We start from the raw sequence: 25,955 nt of genomic DNA on the forward strand, positions 1-25,955 counted from the left end.
CACATTTATCGTCACGCACTGTCCTCATTCTTTCATCGCCCTGCCTTCCCCATCGTACTGCCTTAGGCTGCACCTTTGCATGCTTATAGAAAGCCGGCGAGCGCTCGAGCATCGGAGAGGAGCGTAGTAGTTTAAACGAGAACGCGTTAAAACGCTGCGAAACGCCCTTTACACTGAAGTGTCATGGAAGAAGCAAGACCTTGAGACCCTCGAGCGATTCAGTGAGCTTGGGACAGGGAGCGAAAGCGCACTAGCCCACACCACAAACAAGGCTTTTAACATTCGCTTGGCACACTCGTAACCATCCTACGAGTTTTTCCCAACAGTGTGAAATTGACCCTTGGCCGGCAGGTGCTGTCCGACGAGGAGCTGTCGTCGCCGCTGACGCACATCGAGAAGATGATCGGGGCCGCGGAGAGCGGCGGCCTGAGCGACGGGATCGCTCAGATCCTCGAGGACATGGACGCCGAGCCCCGGCCCAAGACGAGGCCGCGCACGCGCAGGACGGCAACGGGCGTCACGGTTCGGGCCGCGAGCAGGCGGGACACCGGAGTGCAGACCGTCAACGACCCGGTGACCGACGAGGCGCCCGAGTACGCCGCACGGCCGCCACCCTGCAAGAAGCGCGAGATGATCCCTTCCATGGCCGTCTTCCAGGAGGTCGACAGGATCGCTCTGCAGGTACTCGGCGCATCCAAGCGTGTTCACCGTTAATCTCGCCTTACGTAGGCTCCCAGAAGTAAGTGGAACATAGTTGCAAGAATGTTTCACTTACTAACTGGGACCTATGCGGAATGAAATGTTTTTGAGCGTTGACTTTTTCACTGATACAGACTCAAGCCACTGTTACTGTACGTCTCTCTTACTATTATTACACATTACTATTACACATCTTACTATTATTATTACGTGCCCGGCTTACACCTACAAAGGTCATAAGGCCTGAGTGGACTATATATACATTGCTACTGCAAGTGGTGGTGTTGCAGCAGCCGGGTTTAGTCTGGTGTGCTTGGCTTGCAATAGGTTCTGTGTGGCACTTCTCCCGATATTCATGCAGACGTTTCAGCCAACTTCCAGTGATTCGGTATGTTGGAAGCCTAAGAAATAACATGAATTGGTGTGAGCAAATAAATCTTGATGAAAGGCACAATAAATGCGTTGTGCTATCGACTTGTCCACGTGGGGCATGGGCAAATTTTCATCAGGAGGAAGCAGAAATGGGTTCCATAGGATGTGAGCGACAGTGATTGATGTTATCACACGGATATCTATTAATGAAGTCTAACGTTACACATCTACAGCAGGCCTGCACATAAAAACAGCCATTTTAGGTGGTGCCGTCATGGGCTAGGTCAGCTGATATACCCCTCACCCCCCCCCCCCCCCCCCCCTGCCAGGTAAACGGCAATTGCGCCACGAGCGCCAATTTCTTCCCTGGTGCTTGGTAGGCCAAGCTCCGAGAGGCAAAAAAAATGAAGCCTGCTTCCATGGCAACGGTTTCGTTGATGCGCGAGGGGGAAACGCCGTGCCGCTTGTCGTCCGCTATACGCTCTACGAGCACACGACTTCCTCTGCAGGTGCCAACGGAAGCCAACACCGCTTGCATTAACTTTATCACGGTGTCTTCCTCATCCAGATTTTGTTTTCAACACCCTTGGGCTTCTAATTTCATTTCCTTACAACATATGTGTAACGCATCTGTGTGAAAACATATCTTTGTGTTCAAAATGCACGCATGCCACGCGGCTATTTTCTTTTGGCTAAACATAAGTAGGCAGAAAAGTGTGGTTTATTCACTGATTTTATTAGCAACCTATCACACAGCAAGGCATTCAATACACAATACAATAATGTAGAGCCGAGTATCTGATTAGGCAGTACAAATGGTCCCCCGCAGGGGCGTCAGCGACAGCGGGCGTTTGGTGCTTGCAACACCACGTACCCGCGCACACGAGAGTTGGACCCTCCCGCGTCCAACCGTGCGCGGCTTAGCCGTGTCCGGGAAAAAAGGGATCCTGAGGGTTTAGCCAATGCGGAGTGTTTGGACCTTTAAGGCCTCTCGGTGAAGCCAACACACCCCTTTGACCTCAGCTTCACGTAGACGACACCTGCGGACTGACCTACCCGGGTCAAATAGGTAGTTGCTTTTTACTATCCTCCTCTTCAATATTCGTCTTTTTCTATCACTTTCAATTTTTCCTGTCTTCTTCTCACTTCTGAATTTCTGATCCTCCAGGCAGCTAGGGTTAACCTTGTGTGAAATAACCAACATTGGTTATATCCTAATCTTGAGACACTGGTCCATAATGGGCATCCGTGGCAATATGCTAAACCTAATAGAAAGCTATCTGTCTAATCGTACATTCCGCGTAAAAATCGGGAATGTATTGACACGTCCATTCATGCAGGAAACTGGTGTACCCCAGGGAGGTGCACTCAGCTGAACACTCTTTATTGTTAAGATGACTACACTTCGTGCTTCACTACCACCGGTCATTTTTATTCCGTCTACTTGGACGAGTTTCAAGTAGGCTTCAAGTCCTGTAACTTCGCAGTATGCGAGAGACAGGTACAGCATGGCTTGAACAAGGTGACCAAGTGGCCAGACAAAAACGGATTTAAAATCAACCCCCACAAAAGCACTTGTATTGTTTTTACAAAAAAGAGAGGCCTGGTACCAGAACTTGTGTATAACTGTGTGAACAGCAAATACCTGTCAACAAAGAGCATAAAGTTCTAGGTATTGTACTTGACTCCAGGCTTACTTTCATTCCAAACATCATATATCTTAAAGAAAAATGCCTAAAAACAATGAACTTACTGAACATACTGTCCCACTCAACATGGAGTAAAGACGGGGAATGCGGGAGATGGAAATTCAAGACGATGAGCAAAACGTGAACAAGGTGAATGCAGGAGCCAACGTTTCCACAAGTGGACTTGTCTTCTTCAAGGCGACGTATGCTTTCCTCGCCGCAGTATATATAGATGGGGTTCTTCTAAAGGGGAGAGGGTGTGAGGCAGGAGGATGCGGAAACGAGGGAAAATGTGTTAGCGTGTCGAATTGAGAGTAAAGGAACGCTGTGTGCAAGGTCAAAGCCAGGGCACCCCCCCTCCCTCCCCCACTCCGGTCTGTCAACGCACGCGCGTTAGCCGGCGCGTCAAGGGCGTCTGACACGCCGGCTGACAAAAAAAAAAAAAGGAAAGGAAAGGAAAAAAAAAGGGGGGGGGGCGGGGGATACACCAAGAAATCAAACTAAGTGTTGTTGCCTATAGCTTGAAGTTTAGCATAGCGAATAGATTCTAAAGCTCCCTTTGAAACGTTTATGCCTATGGGTTGCAATGTCTTGAACTTATGGCTAAGGTATGATTCTCTGTATTTTCTTTCCCGTTCAGAACGGAAATTTGACTGTAAGATGTAGAGTTTAAGTTCATCAAAGTTATGACCTGGTTGGTTGAAATGCTCGGCGACGGCTTTGGGAAGCTTTTTAGCTGTGTCCGCGCGATGTCCGTTTAATCTGACGTTCATTGATTGTCCTGTTTCACCGATATATTCTTTCTTACAGAAGGAACATTCAAGCATATAAATCACATCCGAACTTGTACAAGTGAAGCTAGATTTGACTTCATGTGTATAACTATTTGTGGTGCTTTTAATTTTAATGTCACTTTGAAGGTGCCTGCAGGTATTGCACCTAGGGTGACAACATGCTTTTATTACGGGGGAATGCTGTTGGCTGACTTTTGTCTTTAAAGTTCTTGTTTCGGCGATAGGTAACCCTGGGTACATCCGGGAACGCTTTTCGCAGACGCTCGTTACTTGATAATATTGGGTGGTATTTTCTTAGAGGATGTTGTTTATGTTTGGGAGTGCATTAGAATATTTTGTTATAAAGGCCGGCGGTCTGTCAGATTCTAATGTGGGCTGTCTCTTCGCCAATTCCGACAATCTTGACGCGACATCATAAGCTCTATCGAGAGCAACTTGGGGATAGTTCCCTTCTGCTAGCGTTGATTTAAGGTCATTTAGGTGGTGGATGTAATCGTGGTCTTCGCTGCAGATTCTTCTTATACGTTTCGCTTGTCCGACAAAAATTCCTTGCTTGCAATGTCGCGGGTGATGACTGTTGTAGTCTAAATATTGCTGGCTATCTGTAGGCTTCCGGTAAAGTGTCGTTCTCAGTTTTCCGTTTTCTATGTAGACCGTCGTGTCCAGGAAGTTGATCTGACTAGGAGAGTGGTGAGCAGTAAATTTAATACTCGGGTGAAAGCGATTGAAATGGCTAATTAAGTCGGTTAAGGTGCTTGTGCCATGTTCCCATATTATAAATATGTCGTCAATGTAACGAAGATAGGTGTGGGGTTTTAAAGGGTAGGATTTCAGCAGGTCTGCTTCAAGCTGTCCCATGAAAATGTTCGCACACGTGGGAGCGAATGTCGTACCCATGCTAGTGCCGAAAATTTGCAGGTAGTGTATAGAATCGAATTCGATATAGTTGAGCGTGAGAACTAACCTAAGGAGCGATATGTAAACTTCAGGAGCGTGCGCGTGGGGATTGATTGCGAGGAATTGCGAGAAGAACCCGACCTATATATACTGTGGCGAGGAAAGCATACGTCGCCTTGAAGAAGACAAGTTCACTTGTCGAAACGTTGGCTCCTGCATTCACCTTGTTCACGTTTTGCTTATCATCAACATGGAGTAGCAACAGGGAGTGCTTGATGAATCTTTATAAGAGCCTAATTCAATCACGATTGGACTATAGTGCCGTCGCATATAACCCTGCCGCAACTCTGCCGCTCCAAGCACGCTAAAGATGCTAGACCCTGTCCACCTTCTAGGTATCCGCTTAGCCACTGGCGCCTTCAGGGCAAGCCCTATTGAAAGCTTACACGCGGAATCAAATGAATGGTCACTCCATCTACAGATAGCTTACATCAGCCTCACATATTTGCTCAAAATACACTCTAATTATGAACATCCATGTTTTAATGCCATTAACTATATATGATGATATAACGATGTGGCGTAATCGTCCCTCTGTAAGACAGCATTTCTCGCTGCTTGTGAGGGAGCTCAGCGATGAAATGTATGTTACACTCCTAGAGCATCGCTTAATGCATCCAACCAAGCTGTCACCTCCTTAGGAGGGGCAGCTGGTAGAATGTGACATATACTCCCTAGAAGTTACTAAGAACGCACCAGAGGTCGAAATCCAAATGCATTTTCTAGAACTCCAGTACAAGCACTCCTGTACGGCGCATCTACACAGACGCATCGAAGTCACATGCCGGGGTGTCCTATGCCGCCGTCGTTCAATCTTTCTTGGAATCCGATATACTACATCCGGAAACAAGTATCTTTACGACCTAGGCATACGCACTATTGTCAGCTGTGAAGCATATAAGGAGATCAAAGCTCCAATAAGCAGTTATATATACAGACTCCCTAAGCGTCGTGAAGGCATTGAGATCACTCTGTAAACACAACAATCCAATACTTAATGAACTCTATTCCGTCCTGTTTACAACATATATATCCAACCAGCATGTCGTTATATGCTGGGTGCCGGGCCATAGGGGCATCGAGGGTAATGTTCTGGGGGATGGAATGGCCACTTCAATTGCATCGCAAGCTATTGAAGCCACCACTGCTGTCCCTGCCCCAGATCTGAGGGCTTTCTTACGAAGGAAACTGCGAAACCACTGGCAATGCTTGTGGGACACGGAAACAAAGAATAAGCTGCACATTATAAAGCCACAGTTAGGTTTCTGGCTCTCCGCAACAAACTCATGCCGAACAGATGTCCTATTCTGTCGTCTCAGAATAGGATACACATGCGGTACCCATAATTTTCTACTTAATGGAAATGAACCTCCAAGCTGTGGTAGATGCGGGGAGAGGCTGACCGTCCTCCATATCCTCCTGGTGTGTCGGGAGGCCGAAGCCGAGAGAAAGGGACATTTTCCCCTAGCATACCGGCAACATATTCCTCTTCACCCTGAAATGTTTCTCGGTCCAGAACCGTTTTTTTTTAATACCAACACAGTCCTAGGTTTCCTGAGAGATGTGATCTTACATGTTATCAGCCCCGTACATTTGTAGCGTTGCCTCTCTTCAAAGGATGTCGCTGTGATATTAGTATTGTACAGCACATGCCTCCAGGCCCTTCTTTCAAGGGCTCTGGTAAGGCCGTAGTGACGTAGGCAATTTTTGCATCTGGCATGTTTTGTGCATCATATCATTTTTTCGCAGTGCACTTTAAGGCTCATAGTACACGTCATTAGTCATCGCCATAATCGTATTACACGTAGATTTTACGCACTCTACAGCGACTATTTTAGGCCCCTTTACAATCACGTCACATAAACTTCATAGAGCTCATCATTCCACTGCGAAAACGCGAACACTTGCATGGGGCTCTTCCTGGCCCTTTCGGCACTAAACAACACACATTAATTCATTCAAGTACAAATCAACGCGTTCTGTACTACGATCATACATAAGTACGACAGCTCCCTACAATTTCTCATAGGCAGGAGATTGCTACAGAGGCTGTGTTTGTTTGATGTGCACAACACAACTCTACCAAAGCAATTTTTGTCGCAACAGTTATGTGGGAATATTAAAAACATTATCAAGGACAGCACATCCACATTTTTTGCACAGCAGTACTAAAAACTTCCTTTTTTATTCCATAGGATGGGTATACTTGCTAGTCCAAACAACATGCTATACCTAGTCAATTTTCTGCATAGCTCTCTTTGTGCTAATGTGCCGATAAATATCAAGCAAACTATATTGAAAATGTCTATAGTCTTTTTTCATATGTGGTTTTGTTTCGCGATACAACACGTAAGACCACTAGAGATTCATTCAGATCTGTAACATTACGAACAAGATATCAATGCGAAATTGCTCGCGAGCATACTGCAGATGTTTCTTAAGAGTTGTAATGCGCATCGTTTATTCAATTTCATCTAGGTATAAATGGCCCAGTTCCAAGACAATAACAACAAATAGCGCTATTTCTCTTTTCTCTTTAAAAACAGTAAATGCAGGAGAGGCATGCGTCAACCGGCAGTTGATCGTCAGTAGAGGTTGGGCAAGGACAGAGTGATGCACTAAGGTCTTTCTGAACGCGTAGTTTCGGGACCTAGAGACATATTTGCTAAAACAACGCAATTCGGCTGCATTCGATGCATCAGGGCAACCTGTTCAGAACAATTCTCTTTTGAATGTTTTCAAGACCTTCCTCTAATACGCTGAATGTACATTACACACTTTCTTTAACAGAACCTATAGGCGCAGTTTCGTGCCACTTGTTTAAAGCATAGGATAGGTGTTAGAGCTATGTTACGAATTTCATCTTTGGCTGGAGGCCATCCGTCATGAGAATTTTGGTGTCGACACAATAGGGAGGCGAAAGCATTTAAACTTTTCTAGAACACTCGTTTCTGGCACAGCACGCTTTCCTTGATTATTAAGATTATTCGTTGACGTTGCCTAAAGGAGCCTTCCCCCCTTCCACTTTTGCTATAATAGTGGAACCACTGAAGTCAAAAGTGCTGAGCAACGTTAGTACTCGCACAACTCTACTGAAATAAACTTAATAATCTTTGATGCGAGGGCGCAAGTGTGGGAGCAGTGACTGTCTGCAGAAAAAATACGTTGCACGATGTTTAGGCAAATACTAAAATATGCCGAAATATTTTCTAAGGATAGGTAATCAGGAGACCGCAGTATGAGCGATCGGAATTATACAAAGAATAAAATATCAGTAAGAAAATGTTTCTTAATTTGCAAGCTTTTGGAGCTTTCTTTCTGCAGCGGGTTTTCTCTCATGGTTTTTTGAGATCCAGATTGAAGTCATTTATGTGAAGCATAAGTCACGCACAACAGAACTGCTGCAGCAGGCCTTCGCGACACTTATTAGAGCAAAATATTTCTTGTAGCACACTCCTGTTTAGCTTATCTTTCAGTACAGTGGACACACCGCACAACTGCGCGACCACACCAACGTGCTCGGGATACCATTTATCGATTTCCTTCCCTTCCTGATGCTATAATGGAGCGTCACCTGACACTCCAAGAGTTGGGAGAACTGTGGGCCCCCATGGTACATCAACTTCTCTAGTGCTTCCCTCGTGGCAATCTGTCGGCAGCTCTTTAACTTCGCTGACTTGCGATGCCTTTGTATATCAACTCTCAGTCGGTTTATGATGCCTGCGGTCTCTGGTGAGTATATATTTCGCCTTTGGCCTCGCTGCGGCAGCGTAGAACCTGTAAAGACAGATACACCATCAGAACATCTTGAAAATTTCGCCGACGTTGCACTTTGTGTCAAGGAACACTACACACATGCACAAGCGCCGCGCCCTGTCTATGCTTAAGTGTCATGTTCCATTGTAAAGACAATCCCATCGGCAACACATGCGTGCCATGTGACATCGCTTCACGTTTATGGAAACACGATACGAAAAGCACATTCATTATCACATTTCTAGTCTCTGTGACAAAAAAAAAAAAGAAAACGGAACTGTTTTCGTAATACAGTACTTTTAATCCATGCAGGTTAGTTTTGACTATATTTGGTTGCAGGATTTCAAGTAGAAATACGCTCCCAAAATTTAATAAGCAAGGTTCCAAGTTTGAGTGCTGCTGTATATTAGGGTAACATGCTAATCGTTGCTGATTTCTCAATAGCTGGCTGAGTATACTCGGCATGAGCTTTTAGAGCCGGTTTTTTTGATCGATGAAAGTTTTTGATTCATCTGGTTAAGGATTAGGCAATCGGGCGTTTTATTTACTTTGGCTTGATTTTTCTGCAAAATACACATAAGATCACAACTAACTTCCAGTAGATTAAAGCTGCTGGGCAACTTAGCATTCTAATTTTTGCTCCGGAAGAGTTTCTGCTATCAAGCGGCGAACCAAGCTTAGGGATAACACGACAGCGCGCGGCAAGAACTGGCTTCGCCGTGTCGTATATGCTGTAGCGCCAAGCGAGGCGCGACATTTTACGACCGTGAACTCGCTCATTGTGAGCGAAAACTGTTCGGCTTTTTAGTTTAGCCTATAATCGGGAGCATCGCGCATTTCATACGCGCAAGCGATAAACAGAAATTGGCAAGCACGCGGTTTCTTGGCGCATGCGAAACGAATTTCGCTGCGTAACGTTACATGGTACTTGGCGTCCGTATCTGACGACGTCGCAAAGACGGCGATCGCCGGGCCCTGTCAAGTGGTTCCTGTACGAAAATAACGAACTGCAGAAGCACAGATTGGAAACCACTAATAACTCGTTTTCCTTACCTTCAGCAATCAGGGACCGCTCTTCCGCTCCAGCATTCGGCACAGCCGACCACGGCAAGTTCGGCGTAGTCCCTTCTTGTGAAGTGGTCCGAGAAGCGGGCATAGCCGTTATACATCTGCTCCCATGTCAGCCCCACCAGGACCCCCTTTTAGAGTAATTTCGCCACATGTAACATCTGAAAAAGGGGCAAAATACAGCGTGTTCATGATTAAAAAACACTTAAAAGCGAAACCAAAGTTGATAGTGCGAAGAACCAATAAAAATAATACTGCCCTTCTAGGCATAGGCTTTAAAGTGAAGCGAAGCTAGCTATGTCGTCCCATAGGTCTCTCAAACTTCCTGCAATTCAATATGCAAACGGTGACTGCTACGTAATTGATTTTTTTTTTACCTCAGCCGTGTCCCTGACCATTCAAAGGTGGTAATGCAATAACAGAGAACTGGTCACTGGAATGCTCTCGAGCGTTACCAGTTTATGCTGCAGGCATTCAGATACCTCCGGCAGATATAAATTGCAAGTTTCCTACTCGCGGAAAAAAATAAAAAACTACCGCTAACATAGACCGAAGCGAAATTTCCATCTGCGCGTCAGCTAGCATCTATCGGTCAAGTAGCTTTGGTTTCTTACAACACCGTAGAAAAACGGGCCGCGCCAAACGAAAAAAGTACATTCACTTGAAAACAAGCATGGAACAACTTTCGTTTCGTCCTAAAGCTGTTCTGATAAGCACAGCGCTTGTCTCTTCATAATCATCATTTTTGTTCGTCGGGAACTCACCTATGTTTTGCAACCGATTGCGCCCCACGACGACAATCAGTATATATGCGTCACAGTTAAAAAGAACAAACTCTTGTTTACTCTCATAGGCGTGTATATATCGCCTTCCAACAATTTCGACACTAAAAGATTAGCGGATATCTTGAGTGTTTGCCCCGCCCCATGGGTCATCATAGGAGATTTCAATGCACACCATCCAGCATGGGGAAGTACAAAGACAAATGCAAGAGGACGAAGATTATCAAGCATCGCCTACAACTATGGCCTTACTCTCTTGAACGATGGCAGCCCCACTTTTCTTCGAGGCGTGACATACGGCAGCTGCCTCGACCTTGCTTTTGTCTCCAACTCTCTCGCCAGATATGTGAAGTGGTTTCCAGATATTGAGACACATGGGAGTGATCACATTCCCACCTATCTGAACATCAAAGGCTTGTCGTCTAGATCTGGCCCACGGAATACCATTCGGACGATTCAATGGGCCAACTTCAAATCTGATATGGAAGATGCCTGCAGCGAGGGCCTACCCTCTGGGTTAGAACAAACAATTAAAAATACGATGCGGAACGCCACTCGCATACTGACGATCTCTCACACGCGAAACGACTTCGACATAGAAATAGAGCGACTTTGCGCACTTCGTCGCCGGGCGGAACGTCGATATCGGCGTACAAGATCAATCCATGACCTTAGGGCAGCCAGGAGGATACAAAAGAAGATTCAGCGTCGAATGGATAGATTAGCGTCGGAACGTTGGGCAACGTTTTGCCAAACACTCGACCCCCGCAAGCCGCTGTCTCACATTTGGAAAACGGTGCAAGGTCTACGTTGCCTTCCGGAACAGCGTTTTCCATTCAAGGCGCTCGCGCTTTCCCAAGGGCGGCAAGACATCGATGTCGCAGAAGACTTTTGTGCGCGAATGGCAGACCAAGCGACACGTCCAGATCCTCCAGCCCGAGATGATGTCCCCCATTCCCGTGATTGCCGCATGGACCTTCCTTTTACAATGGAGGAGCTCGAGGCGGCACTAGCTCTCTGCAGGCGCTCATCATCTCCGGGTCCAGATGGTATATCATACCGAGCCTTGTGCTATCTCGGAGAATCCGCACGGATAGCACTATTGAGTCTCTACAACACCTCATGGTAGGAGGGAAATGTTCCTGACGAATGGAAAGTGAGCCGCCTGGTGCCAATCTTGAAGCAGGGCAAATCCCCGCTAGAGCTCACCTCTTACCGCCCGATAGCGTTGGCCAGCTGTGTAGGAAAGATAATGGAACGGATGATCCTTGGCCGCCTGGAATGGTACCTTGAACACTACAAAATTTATCCGAGTTCCATGGCTGGTTTCCGACGTGACCGCTCTTCCATCGACAATGTAGTTTATCTCGTTTCATATGTCCAGCACGAAAAGTCCCGTAAACGTTTATCTGCAGCTTTATTCTTAGATGTGAAAGGGGCATACGATAACGTATTACATGAGGCTATTCTCGACGCTCTTGTGACGGTTGGCCTAGGTGGCCGAGTATTTTTATGGATTGCAAGTTACCTATCTGCAAGATCATTCTATGTATTAACTGACGATGGCCCAACTACGCGACGCTATACCAGCAAGGGCGTTCCTCAAGGCGGTGCTCTCAGCCCGACGCTATTCAACCTCGCTCTTATTGGGCTTGCTGAACACTTGCCAACTACCACCAAAATTTCAGTATACGCAGACGACATCTGTCTCTGGACTTCGGCAGTCACACGTCCTCAGATACGTGCACAGCTTCAGAGAGCGGCTACTTTGACAGCGAGCTACTTGTGTGAACAAGGTCTCAGCATATCGCCAGAAAAATGCGCCCTAGTGGCGTTTACTCGCAAACCAATGACGCCTCATGTCATCTCAATCAATGGGCGGACCATTTCCTATGTCGGAACCTACAGATTTGTTGGCGTAATTATCGACCGAGACCTCTGTTGGAGCCCGCACGTGGCTTACATGAAACGACGCCTAACAGCAACCTCCCAGTTGTTTAAATACCTGACAGGAAAGACGTGGGGGATGTCAGTAGACGCAATGCTGAGACTCTACAGAGCTCTCTTTCTCGGTTTCTTAAGATACAGTCTACCTGTACTGAACAACACCTGCAAGACAAATATTCGTGTTCTGCAAGCAGCGCAAGCTCAAGCACTCAGAGTTTGTCTTGGTTTGCCGAGATGCACGTCAACTGAGGCAACTATTGCGATTGCTCGGGACCATCCAATGCAGACTCACATCACGGTGGAAACCCTGAGAACGCATATCAGACATTTGGCACGGGCCCCCTATCACCACCTTGCAACACTACCTTCAGACAGGCACCAAGCATCATTCTCAAAAACTATTGTCAAGTACAACGACAAACTTCCCTCGGGCTTCACCGCTGCATCTAAACCATCGATGCCCCCTTGGTGCCTTGTCAGCCCCACAGTTCATCTCAACGTGCCAGGAATCGGGAAAAAGTCTGAGCTGTCGTCGCCTGTGCTGAAACAACTGTCTCTGCTTCTTCTGCACGAGAGATACGCAGACAGTGCACATATTTATACTGACGGTTCCACAAACATCCAGTGTTCGTCCGGTGCTGTAGTCGTCCCAGAAAGAGGTATTACCATCAGCTTTAGGACTGACCACCCAACGACATCTACATCTGCGGAACTAGCTGCTCTTCGAGCTGCACTTTATTTTGTCAATCGGGAACCACCTCGACAATGGTCAATTTTCAGCGACTCAAAGGCAGCCCTACAATCTGTACTATCAGCTCTGCGTCGCGGGCCATTCGAACAGCTCGTATTCGATATTAGATGCCTACTCCATACATCACATGAGAAAGGACATCACGTGACGTTTCAGTGGCTGCCAAGTCACTGCGGCGTCATCGGAAATGAAGACGCCGATAAAGCCGCTCGGACAGCTCTTGAAGACACACAGGAAGAGGCCATGCCACTTTCACGGTCCGACGCAGCCAGCAGACTTCAAGTGCTTGCACGGGAGATCACGCTCTCTCTATGGTGCACACCAAGCAGCCAGACCGACCGCAGCAATCATCAACATGACCTGCCCTCCTTGATGCATCTCTGTATGCCAACCGGACTCCGCCGAAGTGAGGCCACCCTGCTTTATCGCTTATGGCTAGGGGTGGCCTTCACGAAATCTTACTCGTTTCGCATTGGAATGGCCGACAACGCTCTCTGCAATGCCTGTCTTTGCGAGGAGACGCTGGAACACATTCTGTGCGACTGTCCTGAATATAATGTTCAGAGACAGTTCATGGCGTCCGTTCTAGCGCACCTTGACAATAGACCATTGTCAGTTGCAACCATTTTCACATATCGCCGACTGAAGACATCGCAGCTGAAGGCGACGAAGGGACTACTTCGGTTTATGAAGGATACGGGCTTGGACAAACGGCTGTGACAGTGATGTCACGTACCGCACAAGAGTGACAGACTGTAACCAACGATCTGTGTGCCGTGTTATGTGCCCTCTATCTCTTCTCCCCATCTTTCATCCCCCCCCCCCCCCCATCCCGCTCCCATGTGTAGGGTAGCAAACCGGTTAGGCAAAACTGGTTAACCTCCCTACCTTCCTTCTCCACTTTTTCCTTCCTTCCTTCCTTCTTCATAACGACTACAGAAAAAGTGTGTTTACTTCTCGTCCTCTGGGAAAGGGAAAAATTTCGGCCTTGTGTTGCTCCCAGAGTTTCCACATCACACAGCCCAGCAGCAAGCTTTGCGGCCTTTCCTCAGTTTTTCCGACATTGCCGGAACATTCGCAGGCACAGAAATAAAGCTTTAAACTGCAGAGTATACGAAAAAACGGGCACGTGCGTAGAAGGCGGCAGGAGCAGACTAAGAGAATGGCAGCCGAAGCGACAAGAGCGAAAGAGCTGCCCGTTGGCGCCACAAATAAAGCGACCAAATAAATATATAAGATGCCGAAAAAGAAAATATCCAAAAGCACATTTTATTTCTACACATAATTGCATCACTTCACTTTATTGTTATGTATAGTTTGAAAATATAGAGCTAGATATGCAAAAGTTATTGAATTTCCTTTCGCGGAGACGATATCCTCCTGTCTTCCACCACATAGGAAATTAGGCAGATCACAGGCTTTAACACTCAGGTTACTCCAGGTCGGAGCATACCCTAACCCCGCACTCTTACACAGAATCTATCCAGAGATACAATCGACCAATATTTGCGAGCTATGCTGAGACGTAGCTAACTCAGAACACACGCTCTGGCGGTGCCCCGTGTTACGCGACAGCGCTACATCGTCCAAATGGGAGGCTGTCCTAATCAGCCCCGACCTTGAAACACAGCTACGGGCTGTCCATCGGGCCCGCGATGCAGCTGAGAGGCTCGGCCTTTCTGAACCGATGTTGGAGCGGCCCACTACGTGCTGACGCGCGTTCCGAAAGACCAGAATGAAGTCTTACCATACCATACCATACCATGCCATACCCTACCATACCAGCGTCATAGCGACGCTTTATTGCCAATACCGAAACTAGCCCCACTGTCCACCTACTGGTGCCGTCGCTATAGTATGCGGTGTATGGTACGGCGCCTCGATCGCGTCCATTCCTACGCTCCCTTTTTCTTTCATTTTTGATATTGTGGTCGATCGTCGGCTATGTTGTAACTGGTTGCGTGGCCCCTGTGGCAGCATACCGGACAACCGCGCGAGGCGGAGCGAGCGCGAGAACGTAGAGGTATTTTGCTCCCACGTGACCACCTTCTGTGTCATGACGTCACGACACATACAGCTCCTTAAAAAATCCACCGATAATTACAGTACTCCCTAATGCGAAATTTGAGCGCAGCTCTATACGTATTTTAATTTCGCGTGTCAATATTTTGTATTACAGTTGTAAGGTACACGGTTCGTATGAGAAATAGAACGTTGTCAGTAGAGCGCTTTGTTTCTATACGGACGACGCGTGCTGCTCTGGCGTCATATCGTAGCCACCATCGCCGTACAGCCCGTCTTGCGTACTACGCTTTTCCACCAACGACGAGAGCGGCTCTTCGTTGCAGGAATTCGCGCCACCCCATATCGGCGGCGACAACACCAAAGGGAGCGTCACGTGGATTCTTATTTGTAGCCGCTAGCCATCGCCCCATGCAAGAGCACTGATCCCCGTCACACATGCTGGTACCGCCGACTGACCTCAGCAGCTGACGCCGAGGACGAGCGTAGCTCTCCTCACCTCACGCCACCCTGGCCCCACCTCGGAAGCGCAGATGAGATCGTCCATGCGGCTGCGGATGCCTTGTCCGCAGGCTTCTCAGCGCATCCGCAGGCGATTTCCCCCTCCGCTCCTCCTCTACTTTCCTCCTCATACTTTCACTGCATCCTCCTCCTCCTCCACTTTTCTCCTCGCGCACTCTTCTTTCATCTCGCGCTGCGCGTTCGCTGTCATGTTTCGCTGTGTTCGTTCGCTCGCTTGCGCCGAGGTACGACGCCGAGGCACGCCGACGCTCAACGCAGGAATGGGTGCCTAAGAGCTGCGCTCCAAAACAAACCCGAAACTAGTCGTAGATGAGCCATTAGAATACACTATTTAGGGCGTTCCGAGTCTTCCCGCTGCATTTTCTAGGGTTTCTAGATCGACAATTTCGAGTCAAATCAAAAACTGAAATGTCCAAAATATAATGTAAAAACAATTTGTTAAATCACATCGAGTAATTCTTTTAACAACAGCAACAACAACAACAAATAGGCACAGGAGGGGGAAGGGCAACTTGGGGTACGGGGGCAGCAGCGCGCACACTGTTGAATTAGCATGGCTTCGCTCGTTGTAGCTTGTTTAGATGACGAAGCAGAAACTGTGCCGGCACGATCGGTGAAATGCGTCTCGCCTCTTCTATTTCTCGATTGGGAAACGCACGCGCCGCAGCGGTAGCTGAGCCTGCTTGCTGCTGCACGGAACTAATCAGGACGCAGTCCATACGCCCGCGTACAGCTGCAGCCGAAATCAATGCTCCTGTTCCGCCGGAATGTACAAGTACTGTGCCGTGAGAACAAAAGAAATCGGACCGACCGTGCGTTGCGAATCAATAGCCATTTCCCCTTGTAGAGGAGCTGTTTCATTGCCCTTGTCCAGGTCAGATAAAAAGCGTGACTGTCAGTGGGCAAAAAAAGAAAAAGAAAAGAAGAAAAGTAAGCAAGAAAGAAAGATAGTGAAATGAAAGTACGTACGTCGCTTCAGATAAATACTCGAACTTGTACGGAATTCTGGAACTCCACCTTTTTACCAACGATCTAGAACTGATCAATGGCAGGTGCGTGGAACCTGGTGTAGCAGAACATTACTGTACATAAAAAAGAAGGGCGTGGGGGGGGGGGAGGGGGTCAACAGCTTACCTGTTTCTTTCATTGATGTTTGAGAAAGAAAAATGAACGTCGGCGCGTTGAACGCACTTTGTTCCATATTCGGAAGGAAAGAGGAGAATTGAGAAAAGAAGGAAGGCAAAGCGAGAGCTTAGATGGCGATTCGCGAATAGTCCGGCTAAGTGCTGGGCGAGGTCGCGAGCATGCGTCACGTTTTACGCTGTTTGTGCCTCGTTGTGTCGTACGCTGTTCTGACTTCCGGGACGCAAACTGAAGGTGACGCGCGTTTAGAAGTTATAAATCGAATTCACACTCAGTGTAGCTTAGAATGCAGCGTCGAGTTACGGTCAGTATTGTCTTTTGCAGAAACAATTATCACGAAAATGATGAGTCTGCGTTGAAAGGTTAATTACGGCCCTCTGCCGTACGGAGTAAATAATAATAATAATAATAATAATAATAATAATAATAATAATAATAATAATAATCAACAACATCAACATGTTTATTTCCATCGACGATGGAGGAAACTGCGGGTAAATGTCGCTTGAGAAACAAGCGACTTGTCTGAAGCCCGCAACCACCTCTACAAAGCCGGCAGCGATAGCACACATATTAAAAATACAGAAGTTTCTAAATTAATGCTCTTTCACATGAAGCAGTCACAGAAGCTAAAAAGTTGAAATAAAAGGCAAAATAATACTTTTTACGTATCATGCGAGCAAAGATTAGTGAAATGTCCGTGTATTGTTGGTACAGAAGTTGTTTGTAACTCAATATATGATTTCTGAAATAAGTTTAATATGTTCCGCAGTGTGTATGATAATTTTTGCATAGAATAATTTGCAGGCGCAGTGACCACCTTCCACTGTTCTGTGTATCGAGTGGCGTATGAACGTGCTTCTATCGAGAATAGATAACTCAGGAAAAAAGTTTTCAATTTCTTTGACCTCCTTCCTGTTGGAACGCCAGACTTATAAGGATTAAACACGCGGATTATATTTGCTTTCAAAAATAATTCTGAAGTATGAGAATGATATGATACAATAAATAGTGCTCGAACAAGACTTTTTTTTTTTGCAGTATGTGCATTCTTTCACGATTTGTACATCTCGTCGTGCCACATAAGAATAAACAATGATATAATGAAGAAAAAAAAGAGCATTGTAAACAAGAAGCTTTATTTTTAAAGGTAACATAGCTCTGTGTCGCGCCATCATACCAACAACACGGCATAACTTGCCTAAAACCGATTCAATGTGCGCATTCCAAAGCATACTTTGTTTGAAGATAACGCCAAGTATTTTCACCCTATACGTACTATTTTGATTGTTTCGTGTGCATAAAGAAGGGTGATGATGCTACAGTTTATTTCATTTCGAGCTCGGCCTGGAAATCACGGCGTTTGTCTTGTTTGTATTAATTTGTAAAATGTTTGCCACTGGCCATTCTTGCAGAGTTTTTAGAACAGCGTTGGCTTTATTCTGAAGGTTACCAGGTTCAGGCGACGAAAAAAAAAGATATGCTAGCATCGGCCGCGCGCATTTTGTATTTCGCATCTCTGTAGATATTTACTAGGTGATTTATTTACACTATAATAAGAAATAGGCTAAGAATACGGCCTTGAAGACAATCCCTACTGGTGCGTTTTAAATCTGGGCAATTCTTTATTTGGACGTATTTATAGCGATGATCGAGGTAAGATTTCATGTGGTTTAGACAGTGCCCTCGAATACCATAAGTTTCAAGCTTTTCAAGTAATATGGAATGACGGATGCAATCAAATGCTTTAGTGAAATCAATGTAAAGGCCGAGCACAACATCCTTGTTTTCAATTTGTGATAGAAGGAATTCTTTTTGTTGAACTAGGGCTAATTCCGTAGACAGGCATTTCCTACACCTAAATTGGGCTGTAGAGATAAGATTGTGCTTAACAAATGGCATTTAGATCCGTATTTGTTTCTCTAACCCTTTGGATGTATTAGGTAATATTTAAATAGGTTTAATTTTCTATGCCGTTTACGTCACAGTCCTTAGACAACACCGAAACTTTTGCAATTTGCATCCTCCTGGGAAAGATAGCGCTCGCAAAAGAGATTGAAGATATAGGCGAGATATGAACAAAGAATATCGAGCACATACTGGATTGGACGAACCTGCATGCCTTGAACATCGCAGCTTGAGCTATATTTAAGTGAAAGGAAAACGACTGTGCGACTGAAATGGGTGAAGGAAAAGTGAAAATTGATTCCTATATGGCATGAACCTCGAAATATCAGCAGATACACAAGTATTACAGTGGCTCACAAAATAACCACTAAAAGTATTTGCCAGAGCACTGCCCGATATTTCGTTGCCACCGAGAAATAGCTTTTCCCCGCATGGAGACGATTTGCGGCCATTTAAGACATTATGTAGCTGTTGCCACAGCATATCGTGTTTATTCGAGCAGCTGTAGAACTGAGCATGAAAATAGCATTTCCTGTGCGATTTTAGTTCTGTTAAAGTTTGTTACTAAGTGATTTGTATCCTTTCAATATTCTTGGATCGTTGGTCCTGATTATCTTGTGATAAAGTGCACTTCTTCAATTCGTGTTAAAAATTCAGAGGTTATCCTTGGCTTTCGTGTATTTTTTTACCATATCTAAGCTTGTTTTCTTGATAATGGCGCTTATATATTCGAGAGATCTCATGAAGAAGCTTGCTGCATGCGATTTCTACGTCATCTCTTTCCAGAATTTGGTTAATATTAGTTTGCAGCAATTCAGCTCTAAAACTATCCAAATCTGTTTGTGTGCTATTTTGAAAAGGACCGTACTGACGCTTTCTGTTCGCTAAAAAGCTATGTTTTCTTAGCAGAAAAAGATATTGGAAGGTGGTCACTAAGGTCATACGACATTACACCACTACCAACATTTGTAGAATCGGTATTAGTGATAACTAAATCCAGCAGTGTTTCCCTTTCAGTTGTAATGCTTGTCGGCGCACGGATTAAATTTTTGTAACCGTTCGATGTCAAAATGGTTAACACGGCCTTTTGTGTGCAGAAATGGTCAACAAGTCAATATTGAAATCACCAGCAGACACCAAGTAATTACCAGTTTCTGAAGCTAATGACAACAGGTGTACATAAAAGGAAAACAGGTTAGAAAGATTTCCACTTCGTGGTCTATATCAACCAGATGACATAATCATTCACACGAACAGTTATTATTTCAAGATCATCTCAGCAGATACAAAAGTCGAAAAGCAATTCGCAGTTTACGTGTTTTCTTAACAACAGCATAACATCAGCGCTCGGACGGTTAGTTCTATTCACACAATACGATTGATAAGATGAAAATTTGAGCAGGTTATGGTCAACCCTGCAGCATGTTTCATTGAGCATTACTGCACCGAAAAAAAAAAAAATGAAAACCATTGATAAAGTCATTTGTGTCTGTTTCCTTGCTGTAGAGCGAGCGAACATTTAAATGGAGGTGCTTCAATGAATCTGTATGATGTCTCGCCACAAAAGTGTTTAACTCGTACGAAAAAAAAAGGGACTGGGATCGCCGTTTTGAAGGATGAAATTAATCTCGATACGTTTAAGAGCAAGCAAGCTTAGGCTGGCAAGTCAGACTTTTGGCGCACTACTATACACATAGTCACCGTCGATTTTCCACATCAAGGAATTTCCCGTTCTTGTGTCATGCGTATTTGTACTCATATTCTTTCTCCCATTCCTCAGCTTCTCGAAGCCGTTGCCGCCTTTGACTGGTCGCGTTCTCTTAGGTGAACAGATGCGATTTCTTTTCTTTCAGTTGGAACCTGTTATTCAGCCATTGGTATCTGATAGACTGTCTGATATACCGAACGATTCTACCTGTTGTTTTCCTAACTTTGCATGGGAGGCCGTTAATGGCAGCGACGTCTGTCTCAACAAGTGCAGAAACTTGAATCAAACTGGCAACAATATGTATCTCTGCAAAGAAATATTCAATTTCAGAAGCACCAACGCCATGAATTTCAAAGTTTAACTTGCGGTTTCTCCACTCTAGCTCATTTGATTCTCTCTCAAGTCTTTTTGTTGTATCATCATCAGCGCGGGCGCTCTGTTCAAGGTGCTGCAGTGTTTTTCCTATTTATTTCGTATCTTTTTCATATGAGGCAAGTCGCGTCAGTATTTCATCTTACTTGTCTGACATGAGCTGTATCGACAGTTAGATGTTTGGCAATGTTTCCCTCAGAGGCAACAAGTCGTCTAACTTTCGGCTTATACCAGCCAGAACACATCTGATGTCAATTAGTTCTTGAGGTGCCAGCGTCCCTTCAGTGCTCTCAGCATTTTCCCCAGTACCTTTGCACATAGAGCAAATCCACTTTTGCTTAGCTATTTCACATTTATTTTATACTGTTTCTCCGATATGCCAGCCAATGTTCTGATGTGACAAAAAGTGGCTACACTCGCCACATTCCACGGACACTTCTTCCGTTTTAATGGCCTCATTACATGTAGGGTATCTATTTTGTGTTGGCATGGGCGCAAGAAATACGGCACACAGAATAAATTCAATTCACGTGGAAGCAGCGGCAACACAGACAACACGATAAGAACAAGGGAGCAAATTTTTTTATAGGGCGTGAACTAATCTGTGCAGACAGATGAAAGGGAACAGGTGTGCTGGTTGTGCTACCGCTGCTGCCAGAGAGCCGCTGTGCTCAGGGTCTATGACTTTATAGCGAACATGTTCCTGGGGTGGGCAGCGCAATCCGGACGAAAGACAAGAAAAAGTACACGATACGAGCGCAGCTCGTATCGTATCGTGTCCCTGGGGGTTGCGTTGCCCACCTCTAGGAACATGTTCAATCACCAACTCGCCCAGCTTGCCGTGTTAGTTCAGTTTATAGCGAACATCGATGATGGTGGTAGCACTCAGCGGTGGAAATCGTAGATAGCGTCAGCTGGAAATAGCAGCACAGCCGAGGAATCGCCCCGTGCAGGTTACCCACGGCGGGATGCAGCCCGATAGCCGGAAGATGGGCCCAGCACAGGCCAGGAAGGCAGCGGTCAACGAAAAATATGCTCAGACAGACGAAAATGAACATAGAAGACAGGACACGTGATAAAAGTATGCGCGCGTCACACCATTTTTATGTTCACCTGCGTCTACTACTCGAAGAAACGTAAACTGTCGCCGAGAAAACTCAGCTCCTTACTTTGAAGGGATAATGATGGTGGGCTGACATAGGCATCACCCATTTTCTACATGTGGAACGCATCTCCTCCTTCCCTCTCCGTTCTATCTCTCGCTTTGCCTATCAACTTCATTTTATTAACCTTGGGATAGCGCCCGCAAAGCTTGCAATGTGTAGCCATTAGGCTGCCGAAACCGCTCTTTTCATTGAGGCGGGGCCGTCTGCTGTAATCATGAGTCTATACCAGCTAGCTCAAACCAAGATTTTACTTGTTGCCTGTGCTGCAAGCTAGGATTATCGCGTTCGGAGGACAACAAGTGGCACTTCATAATGACTACGACTTTTTGTGTCTACCTCAGTCTACCGATGACGATACCAAGTACATTTTCTATGGCAGAGGCACAAGAGCCGCCTATGACCGTGCTGCTACAAGGCGAAACATTTCACCACTTCCGCAGTTTTACGCAATATCGATGCCAATGCATATAGACAGCGCTAACTTTATGAAGTGGGTTTCATCTACATGCTCAGCTACAAGCGTCCCCGGATTCAAACATTATTCAGCAAGCCACCATTGATTCCTGCGCAGGCACAAGTCTGTGTAGAGATAGAAAGGATGAAGGAATATCAAGTACATCGCTGGTTACTGTACAGCATGGTTTGTTTCTACTTCGCCGAAAACATGCATGTAGAAAACGAGGAAATTCGATGATAAATATTTCTAATTACAAGGTGCGACTTTCAATTTCCTTTTTCAAAAATTGGAGTACATTAAAATGTAGCTGCCTCCGAGTTTGCAATCTAAAGAACTGCCCTGCGATTGTTACTAAAAATTTATCGCTGAAATTTTGTTAATTAGCCGTCTGAAGCTCACGTTATTAGCGACAAAGTATGTCTCTTTCGCTTAGGAACTCCTCTGCATAAACTCCTCCTGAAGAGCTCTTATTCGCTTTTTATAAAAAGACCTGTATGGTCTAAAAACAATAATGCGTATTAGTGAGGTAGAGTAGAAGGAAGCATATGCTTCCATCCTCGTCACCCAATCCCTCACCTAAATCTGTGTATCTATTACTACTGCATACTTTTGCTAGTGAATTCAGCTGTATTGCAATAATCTACTGTATATAGTGACATTGGGCCGTGTTCACAAATAATTTCGTTCACGAGTACGTGTGCATTATTAGCCAGCCCGCCATCACTAATGATATGTATCCATACCTAACTGGTGCCTGTTCTTATGAAATATTTCCGAACTGCTTTTTCAGGATGGACCATGAAACTGTTGCACAACCATCTTGGGCAGATAACATACACATAAACATTTCAAGGAACTCACGTTGCTACATCAAATTCAGTTGTGAAGAGTGTTTCGGGTTCAACTAAATTTACGATAGAAAGTTTTAACGTATCCGGTATTCTGGTAAACTCCGGCGGACGGGCGTTTTACCGGATGAGTGGAGGCGTAAGCGTGAACGGCCTGCATGGTGCAGCCGCTTCATGACATTGATGGAACTTGATGACCCCTATGTCAGAGGAGTTTATCTCCCCGCCCTTAGATGGCGGCTAGGAGTCCTTGAGTCCTAGCGGCATCTCCGGCTTGCCTGATGGCTTGTAGTTGGACTTCGCTGTCTGAGCTGAGCAGCGCCCACTGCTGTCATTTTGTTTTAATTTCTTAGGGTGGTTAGGTAACACCTTGAAAATAAACAAAACAGGAAGCTTAAGCTCGGGCCGAACTCCAATGCCGCCTATCCGAATACATGCAAAATGCAGAAATGCTTTTCTGAGGTACCCGCTGACCCAATCTTAATGTTGCATTTTAGAGAGAAAGTAATATTCTGGTGGCTGTAAAAGCGAAATTTTGGTTTAGGGCCTGAAGTTGTTACAAGAACTTCTTAAAAAAGACTTGTAAGTTAAAAAAAATGGAAATCCGAAGTTTACAAATTGTCCCTCTGCATCAAAGACAGCTATCACCTCAATCTAAACTGCATCTGTTGTAACATCTAAAGCAGACAAATTTGATATATACCTTTACAGCTTACGTGAATTCGTGTATGTCAGATGTGTACAAGAGTTTTGCAAAAGTCATATTCGCATAAGAACAGCATGGTGCGGAGCGGTGGATGATGCATCAATCTTTTGCACTTTACATGTACTATTAGATATAACTTACAGAATTGTGATATCATTTTCACTGCTGAATTAAAAAGGTACTAGGTTATAACTTTTTTCTTTCAAATACAACAAACCGCACCAAATTTGGTGCAGTGGCTGCCGACACAAACGACTTCTTCTTTCACCTGTATTGATATAGAACTCCCCGAGCTAAAGCTTCCTCGTAATATACAATCTTAACAGATGGCAAAAGATGGAAGCACTGCAAAAGCATGAGGTTCGTTTTCGGCTCTTTCAATTTTTCCTTTCTTTTTTTTCAGTGCCGTCCAGACAGAATTTGACCGACTCCAACGGGAATACCACGTTAAGCAATCAGCACTTGGCGTCCACGAAATGCTGCTTACAGTTGTGATGTGATGTGATGTGATGTGATGTAGTTTTCAAACATCGTAATGCTAAGTGCTTGCCGATGTTGCCCTAATATGAAGCTTTGTGAGCGGGCGTACATAACTAAGCAAAAATGTTGCAAAACCGCAATTTCAGAATCACGCTAATACTTTTGTCTTGCGAAATCGCTTAAGTGAAATCATGTCGTTTATACACTTCTTTTCTATCTACTATGCAGGTTCCTAACACTGCCAAATCCACGCTGCAAACCCTGGTCTATCACCTGATATCCTACTGCAGAAACGACCTGCAAAAGATTCGCATGTTTTTTCGCTGGATTGCGGAAAACATCACGTAAGTAAACCTTGCACCGAATATGGCAATCGTCTTTTTCAGAAAAAAAAAAAAAAAATGGGGTGGGTTCGGAGTTAACGAGTAGCGTTTTGCCAAGGCACGTCACTTGCTTGAATTCCATTATCTTAATCTTATACCTGTGCCACACGGGCGAGGTTAATGCCATTAAAAGTTTAAGACCTTAAGTTTCTTAATGCCATTATATTTCGATCGCTGCTACACGTGCATACTTAATGACATTAAGCGTTGCGATGGCGATAGCTGCAGTGAAACGGTTAAGTTTGCTTGCCAATTGTAATAGAATAAAGAACAGTTATCCAGGGAGCAGATGTTTCAGAAATAGCATGAGAAACATTAATAGGCGTATTGTATGTAATTTACTTCAGGAATGTCATTGTTGCACCCAGCCATAAACTGTTTGAAGCCAAAGCTAGCACGACGGCCAATCCATAGCGTATCCAAAGCATTTAAATTGGAAAAATAGCGCTCACAGCTTCAAAGCTCTCAAGCAGCGATCCTGAAGAAATTGACCGTGTGCTCCAATTTGTTCTAGCGTATGTGCTTCTTCGAGTCAAGCATCGTCGAGAAATTCGAAAGCTTCAGCACGAGGCCAACGAGGCAAGGAACCGCCGCCGTGCAATAGAACAGCTTCTCCTGGCTAACGCGCTCACGATTAATGCGCTAGCCGTGAGTAGAGGCAAGATCGCCTGCTGATCTCTACGAAAATAAAGAGCTCCTTTTAAAGAAGTGAACAGCATATTTGTTGTATTTATCTACAAGTTTCCTCAATATCGTGAAAATATGGTCACTATATGGCCACGGCTGCGACATTGTAGACGAGAGTACGCATTCGTAGGCCAAGTGAGTTGTAATAATTGTAAGAACGCACTACGCTGCGAGAAAGAGCAATTTTTTAAAGAAAGTGAACAATATATTAGTTGTTCTTCGCTAATAATTCGTTTGGTTACGTCAGAATGTGGATACATTGGAAACCACAGTACGCATTTGACGGCGAAGTGAGTTACGAGAACGCACTACGTCGCGAATGGCATTAAGCTTCAATGCCATTAAGCATGTCTGTGTGCCACCCCACTAATGACATTAAAGTTTAAGGCATTAGCCAGTTAATGTCATTTTCTGTGCCCGTGTGGCAGGGGTATTAATAATCGACGCGGACGCGTGGCAAAACCAAAGGGAACGTAGAAAGCCACCGCCTCTGGTACACGACCTCGGAAACTCGGCGCTCAACGCAAAAAAAAAAAAAAACGGAAAGGAAAGATGAAAAAGACTCAGAAAAAGTAAACACGAATTCACGAAGCACGCAGCGCACGTTAGTGTGTGGGTTCTCACCCGTGCTCTTGGCATAAAGGAACGACAAAACAGTAGTGTAAACAATCACAACGGCATGTATTGCACCTTTCATAGACTACTGCCTGCTAGCCGAGTTGCTATCCACAAAACATGC

The 25,955-nt window shown here is 45.3% G+C and overlaps 1 protein-coding gene across 1 annotated transcript in view; it reads left to right on the forward strand.

The window, feature by feature from the left end:
* The first annotated feature begins 207 nt into the window (after window positions 1-207).
* LOC126537538 (hillarin-like) overlaps window positions 208-25,955 on the forward strand; it is a 50,538-nt gene continuing 24,790 nt past the window's right edge. The window contains exons 1-2 of the mRNA XM_050184633.2: window positions 208-681; window positions 24,375-24,490. Coding sequence (XP_050040590.2) covers window positions 400-681; window positions 24,375-24,490 — 398 coding nt within the window. The 5' untranslated portion in view covers window positions 208-399. The remainder of the gene's footprint in view (window positions 682-24,374; window positions 24,491-25,955) is intronic.

The sequence above is a fragment of the Dermacentor andersoni genome, chromosome 4 (genome assembly GCF_023375885.2).
Source record: "Dermacentor andersoni chromosome 4, qqDerAnde1_hic_scaffold, whole genome shotgun sequence".
Lineage (NCBI taxonomy): Eukaryota > Metazoa > Arthropoda > Arachnida > Ixodida > Ixodidae > Dermacentor > Dermacentor andersoni.